Source organism: Somniosus microcephalus, chromosome 3 (assembly GCF_052327205.1).
Source record: "Somniosus microcephalus isolate GS21.2 chromosome 3, FLI_Smic_1.0, whole genome shotgun sequence".
Classification (NCBI taxonomy): Eukaryota; Metazoa; Chordata; class Chondrichthyes; order Squaliformes; family Somniosidae; genus Somniosus; species Somniosus microcephalus.
In genome coordinates, this window is record NC_140989.1 from 83,905,479 (window position 1) to 83,924,264 (window position 18,786).

Genomic DNA, 18,786 nt, shown 5'->3' on the forward strand with positions numbered 1-18,786 from the left:
TGGATGACGAGGGAGATAGAGAAGATGATGAAACAAAAAAAGGGTGTATGATGCATGTCAAGTGAATTCTTCAAGGGAGAACCAGACTAAATACAATAAGTTGAGAGGAGATGTGAAGATGAAAATAAGATTGGCAAAGAGGGAATATGAGAGTAAAATGGTGGTTAACATAAAAGGGAACCTAAAAATCTTCTACTGGCATGTAGACAGTAAGTGGGTAGTAAAAAGTGGGGTGGGGCTTAGTAGAGACAAAGAAGGTGATATATGCTTAGAGGCGCAGGGCAAGGCTAGAATACTCAATGAATACTTTGTATTGGTGTTTACTAAGGAGATGGATGCTGACAAAATATCGGTAGAAGTGGAAAAGGTAGAAGCAATGAAAGTGGTGAAAATTGATAGAAAGGATGTACCAGAAAGGTTGGGTATGCTTAGAGTGGACAAGTTGCCTGGTCCAGATGGCTTGCATCCCAGGTTGCTAAGGGAATTGGGAGAGGAGATAGTGGAAGGGCTTGCCATAATTTTCCAATTTTCCCTAGATGCAGGGGAGGTGCCTTAGGATTGGAAAGTGGCAAATGTGATACCATTGTTCAAGAAAGGGTGTCAGGACAATCCTAGTAACTACAGGCCAGTCAGTTTAAAATCAGTGGTGGGTAAAGTTTTAGAAACAATAATCAAGGAAAAAATTAACGGGCACTTGGAGAGGTTTCAGCTAATTAAGGAGAGCCAACATGGATTTGTAAAAGGCAGATCATGTTTGACTAATCTAATTGAATGTTTTGATGTAGTAACAGGCAGGATTGATGAAGGGAATGCAATGGATGTTGTCTACATGGATTTTTGGAAGATGCTTAACAAAGTACCACATAGAAGGCTGGTTAACAAAATTGAGACTCATGGAATAGGTGGGTCAGTGGCAGCTTAAAAACATAAGAAATAGGAGCAGGAGTAGGCCATTCAGCCCTTCAAGCCTGCTCCGCCATTCAATGAGATCATGGCTGATCTTCTGCCACAATTCCATTCACCGGCCCTATCGCCATATCCCTTGATGCCCTTACTAGTCAGAAATCTATCAACTTCTGTTTTGAATATACCCAATGACTGAGCCTCCACAGCCCTCTGGGGTACAGAATTCCAAAGATTCACCACCCTCTGAGTGAAGAAATTTCTTTTCATCTCAGTCCTGAATGGCCTACCCTTTATCCTGAGGCTGTGGCCCCTGGTTCTAGACTCCACAGCCAAGGGAAACATTCTCCCAGCATCCACCCTATCAAGCCCTGTAATAATTTTGTATGCTTCAATGAGATCCCCTCTCATTCTTCTGAATTCAAGAGAATACAGGTCTAGTTTACTCAATCTCTTCTCAGACGACAGTCCCGCCATCCCAGGGATCAATCTCGTGAACCTTTGTTGCACTCCTTCTATGGCAAGTATATCCTTCCTTAGATAAGGAGACCAAAATTGTACACAGTACTCCAGGTGTGGTCTCACCAAGGCCCTATGTAATTGGAGTAAGACTTCTTTACTACTGTACTCAAATCCTCTTGTAATGAAGGCCAGCATACCATTTGCCTTCCTAATGGCGTGCTGCACCTACACATTCACTTTCAGTGACTCATGTACAAGGACACCCAGGTCCCTTTGAGCATCTGCATTCCCCAATCTTTCACCATTTAGGAAATACTCTGCCTTTCTGTTTTTTCTACCAAAGTGGATAACTTCACATTTATCCACATTATATTCCATCTGCCGTGTTCTCGCCCATTCACTGAGCCTGTCGAGATCTCCTTGAAACCTCTTCACATCCTCTTCACAACTGACACTGCCACCTAGCTTTATGTAATCAGCAAATTTGGAAATGCTACATTTAGTCCCCTCATCCAAATCATTGATATAGATTGTGAATAGCTGGGGCCCAAGCACCGATCCTTGCGGTACTCCACTAGTCACAGCCTGCCATCCTGCAAAAGCCCCGTTTATCCCTACTATTTGTTTTCTGTCTGTCAACCAATTCTCAATTCATGCAAGTGTATTACCCTCAATTCCATGTACCCTAACTTTGTTCACCAACCTCTTGTGTGGGACCTTATCGAAGGCCTTCTGAAAATCCAAATACACCACATCTACCAGTTCCCCTTTGCCTACTCCACTAGTTACATCCTCAAAGAACTCCAATAGGTTTGTCAAACAGGATTTCCCTTTCATAAATCCATGTTGACTCCGCCCAATCTTACTATTAGTTTCTAAAGGGGAAAAATTCAGTTGGTTTGCGCCTCTCGTTAGTGCCTTAAGAGGGTGCTAATGGGGCACAAAGCAACTAGTGCCTGTGTGTGGCGATGTTTGCGCCGCTCATATAATTAACTAGACATTTTGTGGCGGCGCTAAACACTACCGCCATGATCTCCTGCGCCGGCTGATCGTGACATCAGTCGAGTGTGCAATGCCCCGGTAGCACCCCAGACCGGATATTGAGTGGAGCCCCCTGCCTTACCGCCTGCCGCTAGCAATGACAGGTTGACGGGAGTGTTTTGCAGTCAGGAAGGGACTGGGGGAGCACTATTTAAAGGTGACCGCTTCCTGCCTTTTTCTGTTGGTGACATTTTTGCACCACGCATTCCGAGAGAGAGTGACTTCTGGAGAGATTCAATGAGTTTTGGGTTCTGAGCAGCACTTTGCAGGTTCATTTTGATTTGCCCTTCCTTGTATCGGTTTAGAAGAGACTGTGGGGGCTGCACTCTGAGCTCTTTCCCTGGGTCTCTCCATTGTTCTTTCCAGCAGATTTGATGTACAGGTCTCTCCAGGCCAAGATTCAAGGCTGCAATGAGCAGGATGTGGATGGAGAATAAGATCATCCCTCCCCTTTAAGAACTGGCCGGCACCAGTGTGTCTGTGTTCCATTGCTGACTGACATCACATGAGCTTCGCCAGTGCTCTGAGGTAGCGCCTCGCTCCTCGGCCTTTGAGTCTAAAGAGAGGTGTGTAGCACCTGATTTAGTGCTCCAATCAACCCCGAGGGCGATAAAAGCCAAGTTTGCAGTTGGAGGTGATAATTAGCGCCAGGCGCTAAACTTTGCGCACGGCCGATAATCGCGCCCCAAACGGGGCGATACTGAATTTTTCCCCCTAAATGCCCAGTTATTGCATCCTTTATAATAGATTCCAGCATTTTCCCAACTACTGATGTGAGGCTAACAGGTCTGTAGTTCCCCGTTTTCTCTCTCCCTCCTTTCTTAAATAGCGGGGTTACATTTGCTATCCTCCAATCTGCAGGAACCGTTCCAGAATCTATAGAATTTTGGAAGATGACAACCAATGCATCTACTATCCCAATGGCCACCTCTTTCAAAACCCTAGGATGTAGGTCATCCGGTTCTTGGGATTTATCGACTTTTAGTCCCATTAATTTTGCTTTTACTGTTTTTTTACTAATAATAATTTCTTTAAGTTCCTCATTCTTGCCACACCCTTGGTTTTCTCATATTTCTGGGAGGTTTTTGTGTCTTCCTCTGTGAAGACAGAAACTATGGGCTGGATTTTCAATGAGGAGGCGTGTAGGAGGTGGGACTACAACTTTCGGGGTTGTAGTCCCACCTCCATCGAGTTGTGGCCAACCCACACGATTTTCACTTGATTGACCTTGTTGAGCCCACCCAGCGGGCTCAGCAGGCCAATTAAGGGCCACCAGGCAACAGGTGACGTCAGAGATTGACATTTCATCTGTCAAGAGCTTTTGACAGATGAAATATCAGCGTTTCACAGCTGTTTGAAGCTGTCAAACACTGACAATCTGTACTCTAATTTAATTCCTTCCTCTCAGGATGATTTAGAGATCTCGCCGGAACAGAAAGCTGAATGCTGCAAATTTTGACAGATCGCAGCCATTCTGCTTTCTGTGCCAGTGAGATGAGGGACTCCTGAGACCTGAAGGAATGAAGGCTGTAAAGGTAAGTACACGTAAGTAAAACTTCTTTAAACACTTTACACACACCAAACACACTTACCTCTATACTCATGCACCCATCACTCACCTGAACACCGGACATCTCGACCCCTCCAAGCCCTTCATCCCGACGGCCCGCCTTGCTAACTTGGCGTGGTTTGGAGCTGTCGGGAATCCTACACTTCACCAATAAAAATAGGGATTAGGCTAAAAACTGCCTGTTAACTACCTGTTAACAGGCAGTTAATTGGCACTAATCCCCTTCCTGCCTCGGGGAGGCGGGTCCAAGCGCAGGTTGGGTACCCGCCTCCTTTGAAACTGGCATGGAGGCGGGTTGGGGGCGGGATGGGTTTGTGCCACCTGATTTCAAGATTTTAACCCCCCACACGCCTCCAATCCCGCCTCCATGGCTCAATGAAAATCCTGCCCAAAGTATTTATTTAATTTCTCTGCAATTTCCTCATTCCCCATTATAAATTCTCCTGTCTCTGACTGTAAAGGACCTACATTTACCTTCACCAGTCTTTTCCTTTTCACAAACCTATAGAAGCTTTTACAATCCATTTTTATATTTTTCGCTAGTTTGTGCTCATATTCCATTTTCCCTTTCTTTATCAATTTTGGTCCCCCTTTACTGATTTCTAAAAAGATCCCAATCCTCAGACTGACAGCTTTTTCTCGAAACTTTATAAGCTTCCTCCTTTGACTTAATACTAGCTTTAATTTATTTTGTTAGCCATGGTTGGATCACTTTTGCTTTTGGGTTTTTATGCCCTAGAGGAATATCTGTTTGTTGCAAATTATGCATTATTTCCTTGAATGTTAGACATTGTATGTCCACCTTCATACCTTTTAGTGTAGTCTCCCAATCTACCATGGCCAACTTGTCCCTCATACCCTTGTAGTTTCCTCTGTTTAGATTGAAGACCTTAGTTTCAGATTGGACTACATCACTCTCAAACTTAATATAAAATTGAATCATATTATGTTCTTATGTTCTTAGAAGGCTGGTTAACAAAATTGAGGCTCATGGAATAGGTGGGTCAGTGGCAGCTTGGATAAGAAATTGGCTTAAGGATAGAAAACAGCAAGTTGTGGTAAATGGCTGTTTTTCAGACTGGAGGATCGTGCGCAGTGGTGTTCCTCAAGGGTCTGTGCTGGGACCACTGATTGTTTTGATATACATAAATGACCTGGATATTGGAATACAGAGTAGAATTTCTAAATTTGCCGATGGCACCAAACTTGGGGGTGTGGCAAACAGTGATGATGATACCAATCGACTGCAACAGGTCATAGAAAGGCTAGCAGAATGGGCAGACAATGGCAGATGGAATTTAATACATAGAAGTGTGAGGTGATGCATTTTGGCAGAAGGAACAGGGAGAGGCAATATACACTTAATGGCACAGTTTTAAAGCGTGTGCAGGGACAGAGGGACCTGGGAGTTAATGTGCATAGGTCCCTGAAGGTGGCAGGACATATTGAGAGAGTGGTTAACAAAGCATATGGAATCTTGGGCTTCATAAATAGAGGTAACGGGGCAGAAATTAGGATCGGGGGCTTGCCGCGCGTGCAAGCCCCCGATCTGCACTTACCCGACGCGCCTGCCATTCACCTCCAGGGACGCCTGGAATTCCTTTTTGAAAGAGAAGAATCCCGGGCAGCATATGACGTCACGCCGCCGAGGAGTGCAGCCAGCGCGAAGCCTGTAGCGCGCTGTGCAAGTGAGACACGCCCCTTGAGGTCTCATTGTAATTGGACACGCCCATAATCTGTGAAAGCAGCTGGAGAGCACTCTTTCTTACAGAACAGAAGTGCAGGTAGGTTCTGTGTATTTATATCAATGTTTTGGTAACTTTTATAAACTTTTAAAAACTTTTGAATGATTTTGATGACTCTCAGAAAGTTTTAAAGAGAATTGAAGCTGTTTGAGCAGTTTCTAAAGCCTTGAAAACAATCTTTTAATTCTGTTCAGTTAATTAGCAAAGTGAGATGGCTGGAATGACCACATTTAACGTGATTAAAAGAACTCAGAACTTCACTGAGGATGACCTCAGAAATCTCCTCAGCGAGGTGGAGGCGAGGCGCCTGCGCATCATGGGGAATGAGCAGTCGAGGGCACCGCGAAAAGGTCAGATGGCAGCGTGGTCGGAAGTTGCACAAGCTGTCAGCGCGAGCTCCACCATTCCACATACAGCGGAACAATGTCGCAAGAAATTCAGTGACTTGTTGCGATGTGTCAGGGTTTATACAGTTTTAATGAAAGTGTACTGTTAAATTGCTAAGAGTTTATTTTAACTGGATTGCAAAAGGCTTCTGCATTTAATTTTCTAAAGTTAATTCATGGTAAAGTCACCTGAGCTAGCAATAAAACTTTATGGCTTTGGGGCCAGCTTAGGGTTACCTTCTGTTCTCTTATCTTGATTCCAGTGTTTTGAGCTGTAAAACTTCAATCAGAGATTTTAAGAAACACCCAACCCAGTCTTCAAAGCCTCTGCTGACCATGTCAGAAATGCAGCTGTTTGATTCTATTTTCTCTTCTTTAATATCAGAGTAAGAGTTCTCACAATGCCAGAGAACGCACTCGCACAGGCGGTGGTGTTGCCATGTTGAGGGTTTTGACCGAGCATGAGGAACGGGTCGAACAGATGTGCGGATTTGCTAGCAATTGCCCTGCTGAAGGATCTGAAACAAACATTGCTGACCCTCATAGTGAGTTGCCCTGCCCAGCTATACGTTGAAGAAGGATAGGTGTGTGCTGAATATCGGTGATGTGGCACATCTTGCTTTACCTTTGCAAATGTTTTCTGCTTCATTCCCACAGCTGGACAGAGTACCTCTCAAATGCGGGATGAGCAGTGCGTGGAGTCAGCGGCCGCAGAGGGCATTGAAAAGGCGCAGGAAACGTTAGCGTGTCACCTTCTGCCCACTCCGCCTCCTTCAACCCTCAGCCACAGAGGCCAGTGACCAATTCGTTAAATTGTTATATTTCTCATATTTTATTGAAATGTTTAATGTTTTCTTACATATTTAAATTTAAATGTTTATTTCTGCATGAAAGGATATGTTTTCGTTTAAGCAGTACACCCAGTAGTCAATCTTAAAACAATTTAAACATTTCTTTTATTTCAAAATTTTTTACAACAGTTACACAAGTAGAAACTAGCTAGTTCCCACCTTGAATGTTTGTATTCCAGTAAGAAAGTAAAAATTACTGTAAAATGTTTACACTTTCTTTGCCAACAGTTAGCATTATGCACATGTTTGAAAACATTACATGAGGTAGTACCCATCTCAAATTTTGCCATTTCACTGTGAATCAAACAAAAATTACTTAAACCTGTTTACAAAGTGATTTCAAAACTGTTAACTTTAATATTAAAGTGCATAAAAGAGGTCCTTAACATCCTGAATGTCTTACTTGCACAACAAGACAAGTAAAAAATGAACTGTTTACAATATTTCTTCCTCATTGTTCATTATTAGAATTTTTTTTAAAGTACAGAAGCTTTACTTAAAATTTACAAGTTATTCACTGTATACATCGAAACTGAAGATGAAAAGTTTTTGATGATGCAATAAAAGGTCACTGTTTCACTTTAATATGTGCCTGCTTCTGTCTTTGCCTTGCGGGGGGAGGGGTAGGTGCAGGGCGTAACTACCGCATGAAGGTGTTGGCTACCAGCAGTTCACGAGCAGCCTTAGATTTGGCGGCACTTGGCTCCTCCCCATGAGGCCTGGCAACATGCACATTGCCATCGCCTTCATCCTCCACTTCAACAGGCAGCTATTCCTCATTGTTAAGGGTCAGTCCTTCCTGCAGGGCAAGGTTGTGCAAAGCACAACAGGCCAGCACAATCCTTGCCACTTTCTGGTGAGAGTACTGCAAGGTCCCCCCTGACCTATCCAGGCACCGGAAGCGTGATTTCAGAACTCCTATTGTCCTCTCCACCACTTGACATGTAGTCACGTGTGCATGGTTGTATCTCTCCTGAGACTGATTATTGGTATTGCGGTAGGGGGTCATCAGCCATGGTTTTAGCGGGTAGCCCTTGTCGCCCAATATCCATGCAGATCCTGTAGGCAATTTGCTGAGAGAATCATACAATTTAGAGTTACGGAGGACGAAGGAGTCATGATTACTTCCCCGGTGTCCTGAATTAACGTTTAGGATCCTCAGGTGCGCATCACATAATATCATTACATTCAATGAATGATACCCCTTCCTGTTAATGAATGTCACAGGTGCATCCTTGGGTGCCTTCAATGCAATATGTGTTCCATCGACGGCCCCAATCACTTTGGGGAATCCAGCAATGCGATGAAATGCTAAGGCCATCTCCTTCTGATGTCGAGTGGACAAGTCATACATAATGAAATCAGAAATCCTACGGCAAATGTCTTCTGTGACCTGGTGAATGCAGACCCTCACAGCATTCTTGGAGATGTTGCTTATGTCACCGGTGCCTGCTTGAAATGATCCACTTGCAAAGAAGTTCAATGCTGTGGTTACCTTCATGTTCACTGACAAGGCAGTGCGGGTCTTCGAGCGTGGCTCCAAGTCCGCCTTCAACATGTCACATAGTCGTCCAATTGCCTCTTTACTGAAGCACAGCTGCCTGATACACAACTCCTCGGACAGCATTTCAAATGATCGCCTCTCCCTGTAAACTCTGTGGGGTGGGTAGTTGTTCCTTCTGATCAGGAGACGTTCATGGTTCCTCAATCTTCTACGTTGCTCCCTGGCATTCCTATTTCTTTGAAGCAAATACACAAATAGCATCACGGCAAAATTTCTACAACAGGGCATGTTTCTCGCTCACAGGACTACTCCTCACACAGACGTACCTGTACGGAGTAAATGGAAATAGTTGTTAGTTATTTTAATAAACTGAGTGCCTATAACATCAACTCGGCCTATGCCAGGAAGCATGCTTTAACGGCTTGCAAGTGCATCCTTCCCGCCTGATGAATATCACAGGCCTAGATCCTTTTCTAATAAATTACATTTGCAGAAATTCATCATTACATAAATACATTCATCCACGTACTGAAAGGAATACATACATAAATGCACATCCTTAATGGAATATATACAGATATACATACAATCATACATACATACTTACTAAATATTACTGATGGCAATTTCATTTTGTAAGCATTTTATTATTTTTAAAACAGTAAATTTCACATTTTATAAAAATAAATTCAATGAGGCCTTGCCCACAGCCACAATTGCTCCTTCTACCTACAGTACTGAAAAACCGTTTTAAACTTACCTCAGCCTTTCTTAAAATAACTTTCCTCCCTTTCCCAAACAGAAATAGAATGACTTTCAGAAGCTCTACGATGACAGACTTCTTCCTCCGCAGCTTCTCGATAGCTTTACTCCTGCTTTTTTCATTTCCAAGTTGTCAGGACTTACCCTCACTGAATCCATGAATGAAATCGACGAAGTTCACTGCGCACGTGCTGCCTGTGCAGTCGCATGCGCTGTGCCTCTGAACCCCTTCGTTCAGAGGACAGGAAATGCCGGTTTTCCCCGCATGCGCTGTGCATGCTGAAAACCGGCATTTCCTCCGGCCAGATGCGTGAGTACCCCGACCGTACTCACGCGTTTGGAACGGAATTACTGGGCCATTGAGTACAAAAGTAGAGAAGTTATGCTGAACCTTTATAAAGCACTGGTTAGGCCACAACACTTTAGGAAGGATGTGAAGGCCCTTGAGAGGGTGCAGAGGAGATTTACCAGAATGGTTCCAGGGATGGACAGGTTGAAGAAGCTGGATTTGTTTTCATTAGTGCAAAGGAGGTTGAGGGATGATTTGATAGAGGTGTACAAGATTATGACGGGTTTGGATAGACTAGATGGGGAAAGGCTGTTCCCACTAGTTGATGGTACAAGGACTAGGGGACACAGATTTAAGGTTTTGGGCAAGAGATACAGGGGGGATGTGAGGAAAAACTTTTTTATGCAGCGAGTGGTGATGATCTGGAATTTGCTGCTGACGGAAGTGGTGGAAGCGGAGACACTCAATGTTTTCAAGGGGAGACTGGATAGGCACTTGAGGGAAATAAACTTGCAGGACTACGGGCATAGAGCGGGGGAATGGGACTGACTGGATTACTCTAAAGAGAGCTGGCACGGACTCGATGGGCTGAATGGCCTCCTTCTGTGCTGTTATGACTCTATGGTTAATAATAAAAGCATAAATATGTGACAGAAAAAGCTCATTTGCAGCATCAAACCCCTCCCTTTGACAAACAAGGTACATTCTATCCTGTTACGGATTCTACCTCATGCATTTCATCTTTTGGGGAAAAGTTGTTATAATTTCTCCTTAATGCTCCAAGGTAGGTCAGCAAAATTCCATTTCCACATCTTCAATATTCATCCCTAACTAGTGATTGCTATATGGCCTTATTTGAAGTATTTGAATGCAACATTTGAGTTTAATTATGCATTATTAATGTCCTGATATAATGCATAAAAATGCAGTGTAGTCCTGTCAATGAGTCACATGATGAGCCAAATGCAACGACATTTTAAAAATAAATATAGAGAGAATTTAGCACTATGTTAACAGTACCCTATATTGCTAGTGGAATGATTAATGTTTACCCCATCCTCGTTATAACCTGGTCCTTAGGAGCCAAGTTTCCTGTGTTTGATGAGGTGTATGAATTCCCCCATACCAGACCAAAAATGGATACAAAACAATGTTACAAATTAGATTATGATGTATAATGCAAAATGCTACAACTGCAATAGCAATACTGGGTAATACTCCTTTATTAGAAATCCTACAGGACATTGTGGAATACTCAAGAACCCATATTTTACAAATCCTGAATTATTCAGTAATTGTCCCTATGGTCTCCTATTTCATTTTTATTGAACATCTATAAGAATCCTATCAATACCATGGATTTGAAATGCCACATACTTTGCCATGGAAAACTAATACTCGACAATTAAGCTTCCAGCAGGTAGCAGACCATTTCAGGCTAACCAAGGCAAGTATTTACCCAGTCAGGAGTGTTTATTGGTTTATTACTCTACATATTATTGGTGAATAGCGGTGATGTATAATCCTGCTCTTACAGATGCTGTTAATGAATATGCTGTAAATCTCTTCGAACTTGCCTCTCTTCATCTCTTAGTTCTAGATTTTGGATAGATGCATTCATTCACATTAGGGAAACCTCAGTTGGATCTCCGTGTCACATATATTCATATTTACAGAGTGTATTCCAGTTAATGTCCTATAAATCATGGGCAGCATTTCTTTTTCAACCCTCTGATGTCTTGCAACAGCATTTATTCTGCTCTGTTTTTTCCAACTTTATCATGATTATATCGAACTCCTGCCCCTTTAATTTTTTTAATTGCCTTTTTTGATGACTTCTTGAGTGATGGATTGAGGACCAGAAATGGGTTTTGTACATATTTTCTTTTTATTTGTTGAAACTGACGTTATCTTTTTGCATAGTCGGACCTTAGGAGTTAATCTTGAAAAGTCTGCTATATTTTCATTTGGCTTGGCTTTATAGTTCCTCTTCGTCTTTTTCTTTTTGGATATTTTGTGAGAAGTATTGTTTCGTTTTTTAGTTTTTTTGCATTCTGATGGTGGGTGCTGCCTTCTGGTACCCCGAGTTGGAAGAGGTGATATGGTTGCCTGTATTGGACTCCGTGGTTTAGTTCCTTGTGCTTTTGTAGGTATACTTTTACGTGATGTGAGTTTTTTGACAGGTGGTCTGATATTCTGACGGGAAGGTTTGGGTGTTACTGGTTTTTTGAGCCGGCTTTTCCTGGTAGGCCTCACTCTTATAAAATGCGTCACTGGAGGTTGGGTTGTTCTTGGAGTACTTGTGGATACAAGCTGTCTTGTTGTCTTGAATCTCTCCCTTGAAGGTTTGGTAACGACAACAACCATACCACTGATTTCCATCAGCGTCTCTGAAAGATCAACATAATATTTACTATTCTCAGAGCAACAACAAATGCTTACAAACACAATCTACTTCTAATAGTTCAAAGTCATTGGTAAAAATCTAGGAACTGTGGATGAGCAGAGAGATTTAGGTGTCCATGTACAGAAATCACTAAAGCTAGTGAACAGGTACATTAGCCTTTATCTCAAAGGGGCTGGAATACAAAGGGGTAGAAGTTATGCTTCAGTTGTACAAGGCTCTGGTTAGGCCCCATCTGGAGTACTGCGGTTAGTTCTGGAGCGTAATCAGACAAAATTGGCAGCGAGTCAAAGAAGGAAACATTAGGACAGGTGACCAAAAGTTTGGTCAAAGAGGTAAATTTTAAGGAGCATCTTAAAAGAGACAGAGAGAGATGGAGGTGCGGAGAGGTTTAGGGAAGAAATTCCAGAGCTTAGGGCCTAGACGGCTAAATGCACGGTGGGGCAAAGTAATTGGGGGATGCACAAGAGGCCAGAATTGGAGAAACGCAGAGTTCTCAGAGGGTTGTAGGGCTCGAGGAGATTACAGAAACATAGAAACATAGAAGATAGGAGCAGGAGTAGGCCATTCGGCCCCTCGAGCCTGCTCCGCCATTCAATGAGATCATGGCTGATCATCCAAACTCCGTACCCTGTCCCTGCCTTCTCCCCATATCCCTTGATCCCTTTAGCCTTAAGAAATATATCTAACGCCTTCTTGAATATATTTAATGAATTGGCCTCAACTGCCTTCTGTGGTAGAGAATTCCACAGGTTCACCACTCTCTGGGTGAAGAAATTCCTCCTCATCTCTGTCCTAAATGGCTTACTCCTTATCTTTAGACTGTGACCTCTGGTTCTGGACTTCCCCACCATCGGGAACATCCTTCCTGCATCTAGTCTGTCTAGTCCTGTTAGAATTTAATAAGTTCCAATGAGATCCCCTCTCATTCTTCTAAACTCCAGTGAGTGTAAGCACAATCGACCCAATTACTCCTCATACGTCATTCCTGCCATTCCAAGTATCAGTCTGGTGAATCTTCGCTGCACTCCCTCCATGGCAAGAACATCCTTCCTCAGATAAGGCGACCAAAACTGCACACAATACTCAAGGTGTGGTCTCACCAAGGCCCTGTACAACTGCAGCAAGGCATCCTTGTTCCTGTACTCGAATCCTCTCGCTACGAAGGCCAACATACCATTTGCCTTCTTAACCACTTGCTGCACCTGCATGCTTACCTTCAGCGACTGGTGCACAAGGACACCCAGGTCTTGTTGCACTTCCCCTTCTCCCAATCTATTGCTGTTCAGATAATAATCTGCCTTCCTGTTTTTGCCTCCAAAGTGGATGACCTTGCATTTATCCACATTATGCTGCATCTGCCATACATCTGCCCAATCACCCAACCTGTCCAAATCATACTGGAGTTTCTTGGCATCCTCCTCACAGCACACATGCCCACCCAGCTTTGTGTCGTCTGCAAACTTGGAGATATTACATCTAGTTCCCTCGTCTAGATCATTAATATATATTGTGAATAGCTGAGGTCCTAGCACCGATCCCTGTGGTACCCCACATGTCACTGCCAGTCACTCAGAAAAAGAGCCGTTTATTCTAACCCTTTGCTTCCTGTCTGCCAGCCAGTTCTCTATCCAAGTCAGTACCTTGTCCCCAATCCCATGAGCTTTAACTTTACATGCTAATCTCTTACACGGGACCTTATCGAAAGCCTTCTGAAAGTCCAAATACACCACATCCACTGGTTCTCCCTTATCTATTCTACCAGTTACATCCTCAAAAAATTCCAGTAGATTAGTCAAGCACGATTTACCTTTTGTAAATCCATGTTTGTAGTGTCCGTGTGTTGATAAAGACACTGAAGACAGGAGTTGGTTCATAGGTATTTACGAAGCAAGGTCTGGGGGGCGGGGTTTCTAAAGGATATACACAATATACAGGCTTATATAGCCGAGTGGCAATTACCGGCATTACAGCACACCTGGGGCTCTTAAAGGCACATACACCACAATTCCTCCCCTTTTAGCTAACCAGTACATCATATTTTGAGTAATTATTAATTACATGTTATAAGCAAAATAATATACATTGCTGTAGTTAATTAATTATAAGTTAGTCTCTCAGGAGGCTTCCTGACTCGGTCCGGATAACGCCCAGGGGTGTAGTAATTTCTGGTGGTGTAGTAGGTTCTTCTGGCAAGGCTGATTCGGCTTGAATGCCAGTGTCGGGTTCATCGGGTTCCAGTATCACCGGATCGGAGGTAGATATGGGTATCTCTACTTCATCGTTAGATGTATAGAGTTGTGGTGTATGTTGTCCCTTTTCGGATGACTTTATGATTTGGTCAGCATGGTGCCTTCTTATGCTTTCTCCGATGTCCACGGTATACATCAGTGGTCCTAGTCATGTGCAGATAGTTCCAGGCTGCCATTTCTCGGTACAGTAGTCCCGGGCCAAAACCTGTTGACCTATCTGGAAGGCCCTAGTTGGCCTTTCATTCATGCCTTGAAACTGCCGGTTCTCCACGCCCCTTCTGATGTTGGGCTTGACCAAATCCAGCCGGCATCTTAGGTTTCTATTGAAGAACATCATGGCGGGAGTTTGGTTGGTAACCATATGTGTTGCATTCCTGTATGCGAATGAGAAGTTATCCACCTTGTGCTAAAGTTTTATGTCTTCATTACCCATGGCCTTTATGGCCTTCTTGAAGGTCTGGACAAACCTTTCAGCCAATCCGTTGGTGGCGGGATGGTATGGGGCGGACGTGTAGTGCTTAACCCCATTGTTATTTAAGAACTTTCTGAATTCTTCGGACACAAATTGCGGTCCATTATCAGAACATATCTGTTCCGGCAGCCCATTCCTGGCAAATATGGTCCTTAATACTGTGATGGTTTTTTCCGTGGTGGTGGAGGACATCTTTATTACCTCCGGCCACTTGGAGTATGCATCAACCGCGATTAAGAACATTGAGTCCATAAATGGACCAGCAAAGTCGATGTGCACCCTTTGCCAGGGAGATGAGGGCCACTCCCATGGATGTAGAGGGGCTTGTGGTGGAGCGTTTTGGACCTTCTGGCATCCTAGGCAGCTCTTGGTTATTTCTTCGATGTCTCCATCGATACCTGGCCACCATACAAACGCCCTAGCTAGGTTCTTCATTTTCACTCCACCCAGATGCCCCTCGTGAAGCTCCTTTAGCACTTTATCCTGGGGTTTGGGTGGAATCAGCACTCTGGATCCACAGATCAAGGTTCCTCGGCACACTGACAGCTGTTCTCTTCTTTGCGAGAATGCTGGCAACAGTGGTTCGCCATGTGCTGACCATCCCTTCACTGTTAAATCGTAGACCCGTGAGAGAGTCGGGTCATTTCTCGTCTCCCTTTCAATGGCAGAATTTGTCACTGGTAGACATTCCACTATGGTAGAGTGGAACATCTCTACTGGGTCTACTGTAGGTGCCTCTTCTACCGTTGGCAACGGTAGGCGCGATAAACCGTCAGCATTCCCATGCTGTTTTGACCCTTTGTATTCTATGTTGTATTGGTGTGCCCCTAGAAAAAGGGACCACCTCTGTAGCCTTTGCGCTGTCATAATGGGAACACCTTTTTTAGGGTTGAATATGGAGATGAGGGGTTGATGGTCAGTCAACAAGGTAAATTTTTGTCCGTGTAGGTACTGGTTGAATTTCTTCACTCCCCATACCAGGCTGAGTGCTTCCCTGTCGATTTGGGCATAGTTACGCTCAGCTGAGTTTAATGAGCGTGACGCAAAAGCTATCGGCCGTTCTGAGCCATCAGGGAATTTATGGGATAATACTGCTCCTATGCCGGAAGGGGATGAATCGCACGCCAGTCTGATTGGCAGTGATGGGTTGTAATGAGCCAAAACTTCTTCGGATGTGATTAAGTCTTTGCATTTATGGAAGGCACGTTTACAGTCTTCGTTCCATTTCCACATCACTCCTGTTTGTAGAAGTTCATTAAGAGGGTGTAGAAGAGTTGATAAGTTCGGTAAAAATTTAATGATAGTAATTTATTAATCCCAGGAACGACCTTAATTGTGAAACATTTTCAGGTGCTGGGGCTTTTATAACCGCTTCAATTTTTTCAGGTGACTTATGCAACCCTTCATTATTAATTATGTGGCCACAATATGATATCTGATTTTGGAAAAATTCGCACTTGGGGCGATTCGCTCATAGGCCCCGTTCTTTCAGCCTAGTGAGCACCTGCTCCAAATTGGCAAGGTGATCGTTGTCATTTTCTCCTGTTATAAGGATGTCATCTATGTAGCATTGAGTCCCCGGAATCCCTTGCAGGACTTGCTCCATAGCTCTTTGCCAGATAGCTGGAGCTGATGCTACTCCAAAAAACAGCCGATTGTACTGGTACAGGCCTTTGTGTGTGTTTATCGTGTGATGCTTTTTAGAGGCCTCCTCAACCTCCATCTGTAGATATGCCTGTGCCAAGTCAATTTTGGTGAAACGTTTCCCTCCGGATAGTGAGGCGAAAATATCTTCTATCCTCGGAAGAGGATACTGTACTGTGTGAAGGACCGGGTTTACAGTCACCTTGAAGTCACCACAGATGCAAATTTTTCTCTTTTCTTCAGATTTATCTTTATTCAATGCTTTTTTCATGACTGGAACGATGGGTGTTGCCCATTCGCTCCAATCTATTTTGGGTAATACGCCTGCTTTTTCCAAATTCTCCAGCTCTGCCTCGACTGCTGGACGTATTGCATATGGCACCGGTCTTGCCTTAAAAAATTTGGGAATTGCTGCATCTTCCACTTTTATTGAGGCGGTGATGCCTTTCAAGGTTCCTAGATTCTCTTGAAACACTTCTTTGGCGTTGGCCAAGATGTCTTTTAATCGTTCAGGTATGATGTCATCATCGTTTTTTTCCTTACTGGTCACCGTCAGTGCCTGAATGGAGTGCCAGTCTAAACGTATCTTCCTGATCCATTCACGTCCCAACAACGGTGGACCACCATCTTGTAGAATGTATAAATACAACTTTTGTATTTCTTTGCCGTTGTATACAACAGGCACCCTTATTTTTCCTTTGGGGTATACTTTCTGCCCCGTATATGTTTTTAAGATAATGGATGTGTCTTTTAGAGGTACAGGTAGACTATCCTTTATCCAAAAACCTCGGGACCAGCCGCATTTCGGTTTTTGGAAAATTTCGGATTTCGGAAGGGGGTCGGCGTGGGTCCGCGGGGGGGTCGGCGGGGGACCGCGGGAGGGTCGGCGGGGGTCCGCGAGGGGGGTCGGCAGGGGTCCGCGCGTCGGCGGGGGTGTCGGCGGGGGTCGGGGTCGGCGGGGGTCCGCGGGGGGGTCGGTGGAGGTCGGGGTCGGCGGGGGTCCGCAGGGGTCCGCGGGGGGGTGGTCCGCAGTCGTGGCTTCTCCGTCGCTGCTAGCCTGGAATGCAATGAAGTTCCGCATTTCCACCAACAGGTCGTCGTGCTCGGTCGGAACAGGGGCCGGCACCGCCACGGGCTCACAGCTCGTGTTGCTTTCGAGCATTTGGAAGAGAGTCAGGTGGTTCCGCGTGGGGGTCGGCGGGGAGTCGTGCGCACGGCTTACGCTGACCCTCTGCTCAGCGTAAGTCGGCGGTGGTCGGGGTCGGCGGGGGTCCGCGGGGGTGTCGGCGGGGGTCGGGGTCGGCGGGGGGGTCGGCGGGGGACCGCGGGGGGGTCGTGCGCCACTCTGGTCATGTCGTGCGCACGACTTACGCTGAACAAAAAAACCTTCGGTTTTTAGAGGGTTTCGGTTTTCGGAAGTTCGGATAAAGGGTAGTCTACCTGTATATGCAAAAATAGCCTCTCGTAATCCCGTCGATTTATTACGGTTAGAGCTGATCCTGTATCTACCTCCATTTTAACTGGGGACCCTGCTATTGTGAGGGTAACCCAAATGGTTTGGTAATCATCTTTGGCAAGTACATTATGTAATTTGAGACAGCTTAGTCTCTTGTTTTCGAAGTCGCTATCGCTCTTCTGGTCTTCGGAGCTACTGTCCGTCACCATTTGTACCTTCCTGTACTTTTCTTTATTGATTTTTTTTTTTCTGTCAGTGGATTTATTTTGTCCAGATCGGCATACCCGTGCAATGTGTCCAATCTTCCTGCACTGCCTGCATGCTTTGACCTTGAACCAGCAGTCCCTCTAGTTATGGGTGGATCTGCCACAGCGATAGCATCTTTCGAAACCCTGTGTCATTTCATGGGTGCCGAAGTGCTGTGTCTTTTGTTGTATCTCTGCAGCTCCTTTTGCTGCTGCTTTGTATGATACAGCCATACTGAAAGCTTTGTCCAATGTTAAATCTTTTTCAGAAAGCAGTATTTTTTGTGTTCCTTCACTTAAGAGACCACAAACGAATTTGTCTCGAAGATAATCTGATAGTCCTGCCCCGAATTGGCAGTACTTTGATAGCTTTCTTAATTCGGTTAGGTAATCAGCGTTACTTTCATTCTTGTGTTGATTTCTCTTGAAGAACTTGAATCGTTCCGCTATCAGCAGCGGTGTTGGGTTTAAGTGCTCCTGCAGGGTATCAACAATTTCTTTAAAATTCTTGTCCTTTGGTGTGGCTGGAGTGATTAAATTTTGTAACAGCCCGTATGTCTTTGCGCCCATTAAGTTCAGAAGTACTGAAGCTTTTTTTTCATCTTCTCTTCCATTTGCAGTGCAATATACCTCTACTCTTTCCACGTATGTGGTCCAATCCTCTATTTCGCTATCAAAAGCATCAATATTACCAGATTTAGGCATTTCAGAAAAGATATGGCGCTTCCCGCGCTTTTTTTTCCTTTTCTGTAGCAAAGATATGGCGCTTCCCGCGCTTTCCCGCCGCTGCTGCCGATAAC

General features: G+C 44.4%; 1 protein-coding gene across 1 annotated transcript in view; it reads right to left on the bottom strand.

Moving 5' to 3' along the window:
- Positions 1 to 10,456: 10,456 nt before the first annotated feature.
- The window catches only part of hhipl2 (HHIP-like 2), a 79,471-nt gene continuing 71,141 nt past the window's right edge, over positions 10,457 to 18,786 (bottom strand). Inside the window, 2 exon segments of the mRNA XM_085977633.1 lie at positions 10,457 to 11,354; positions 11,356 to 11,903. Of these exon segments, the coding sequence (XP_085833759.1) occupies positions 11,265 to 11,354; positions 11,356 to 11,903 (638 nt within the window). The 3' untranslated portion in view covers positions 10,457 to 11,264.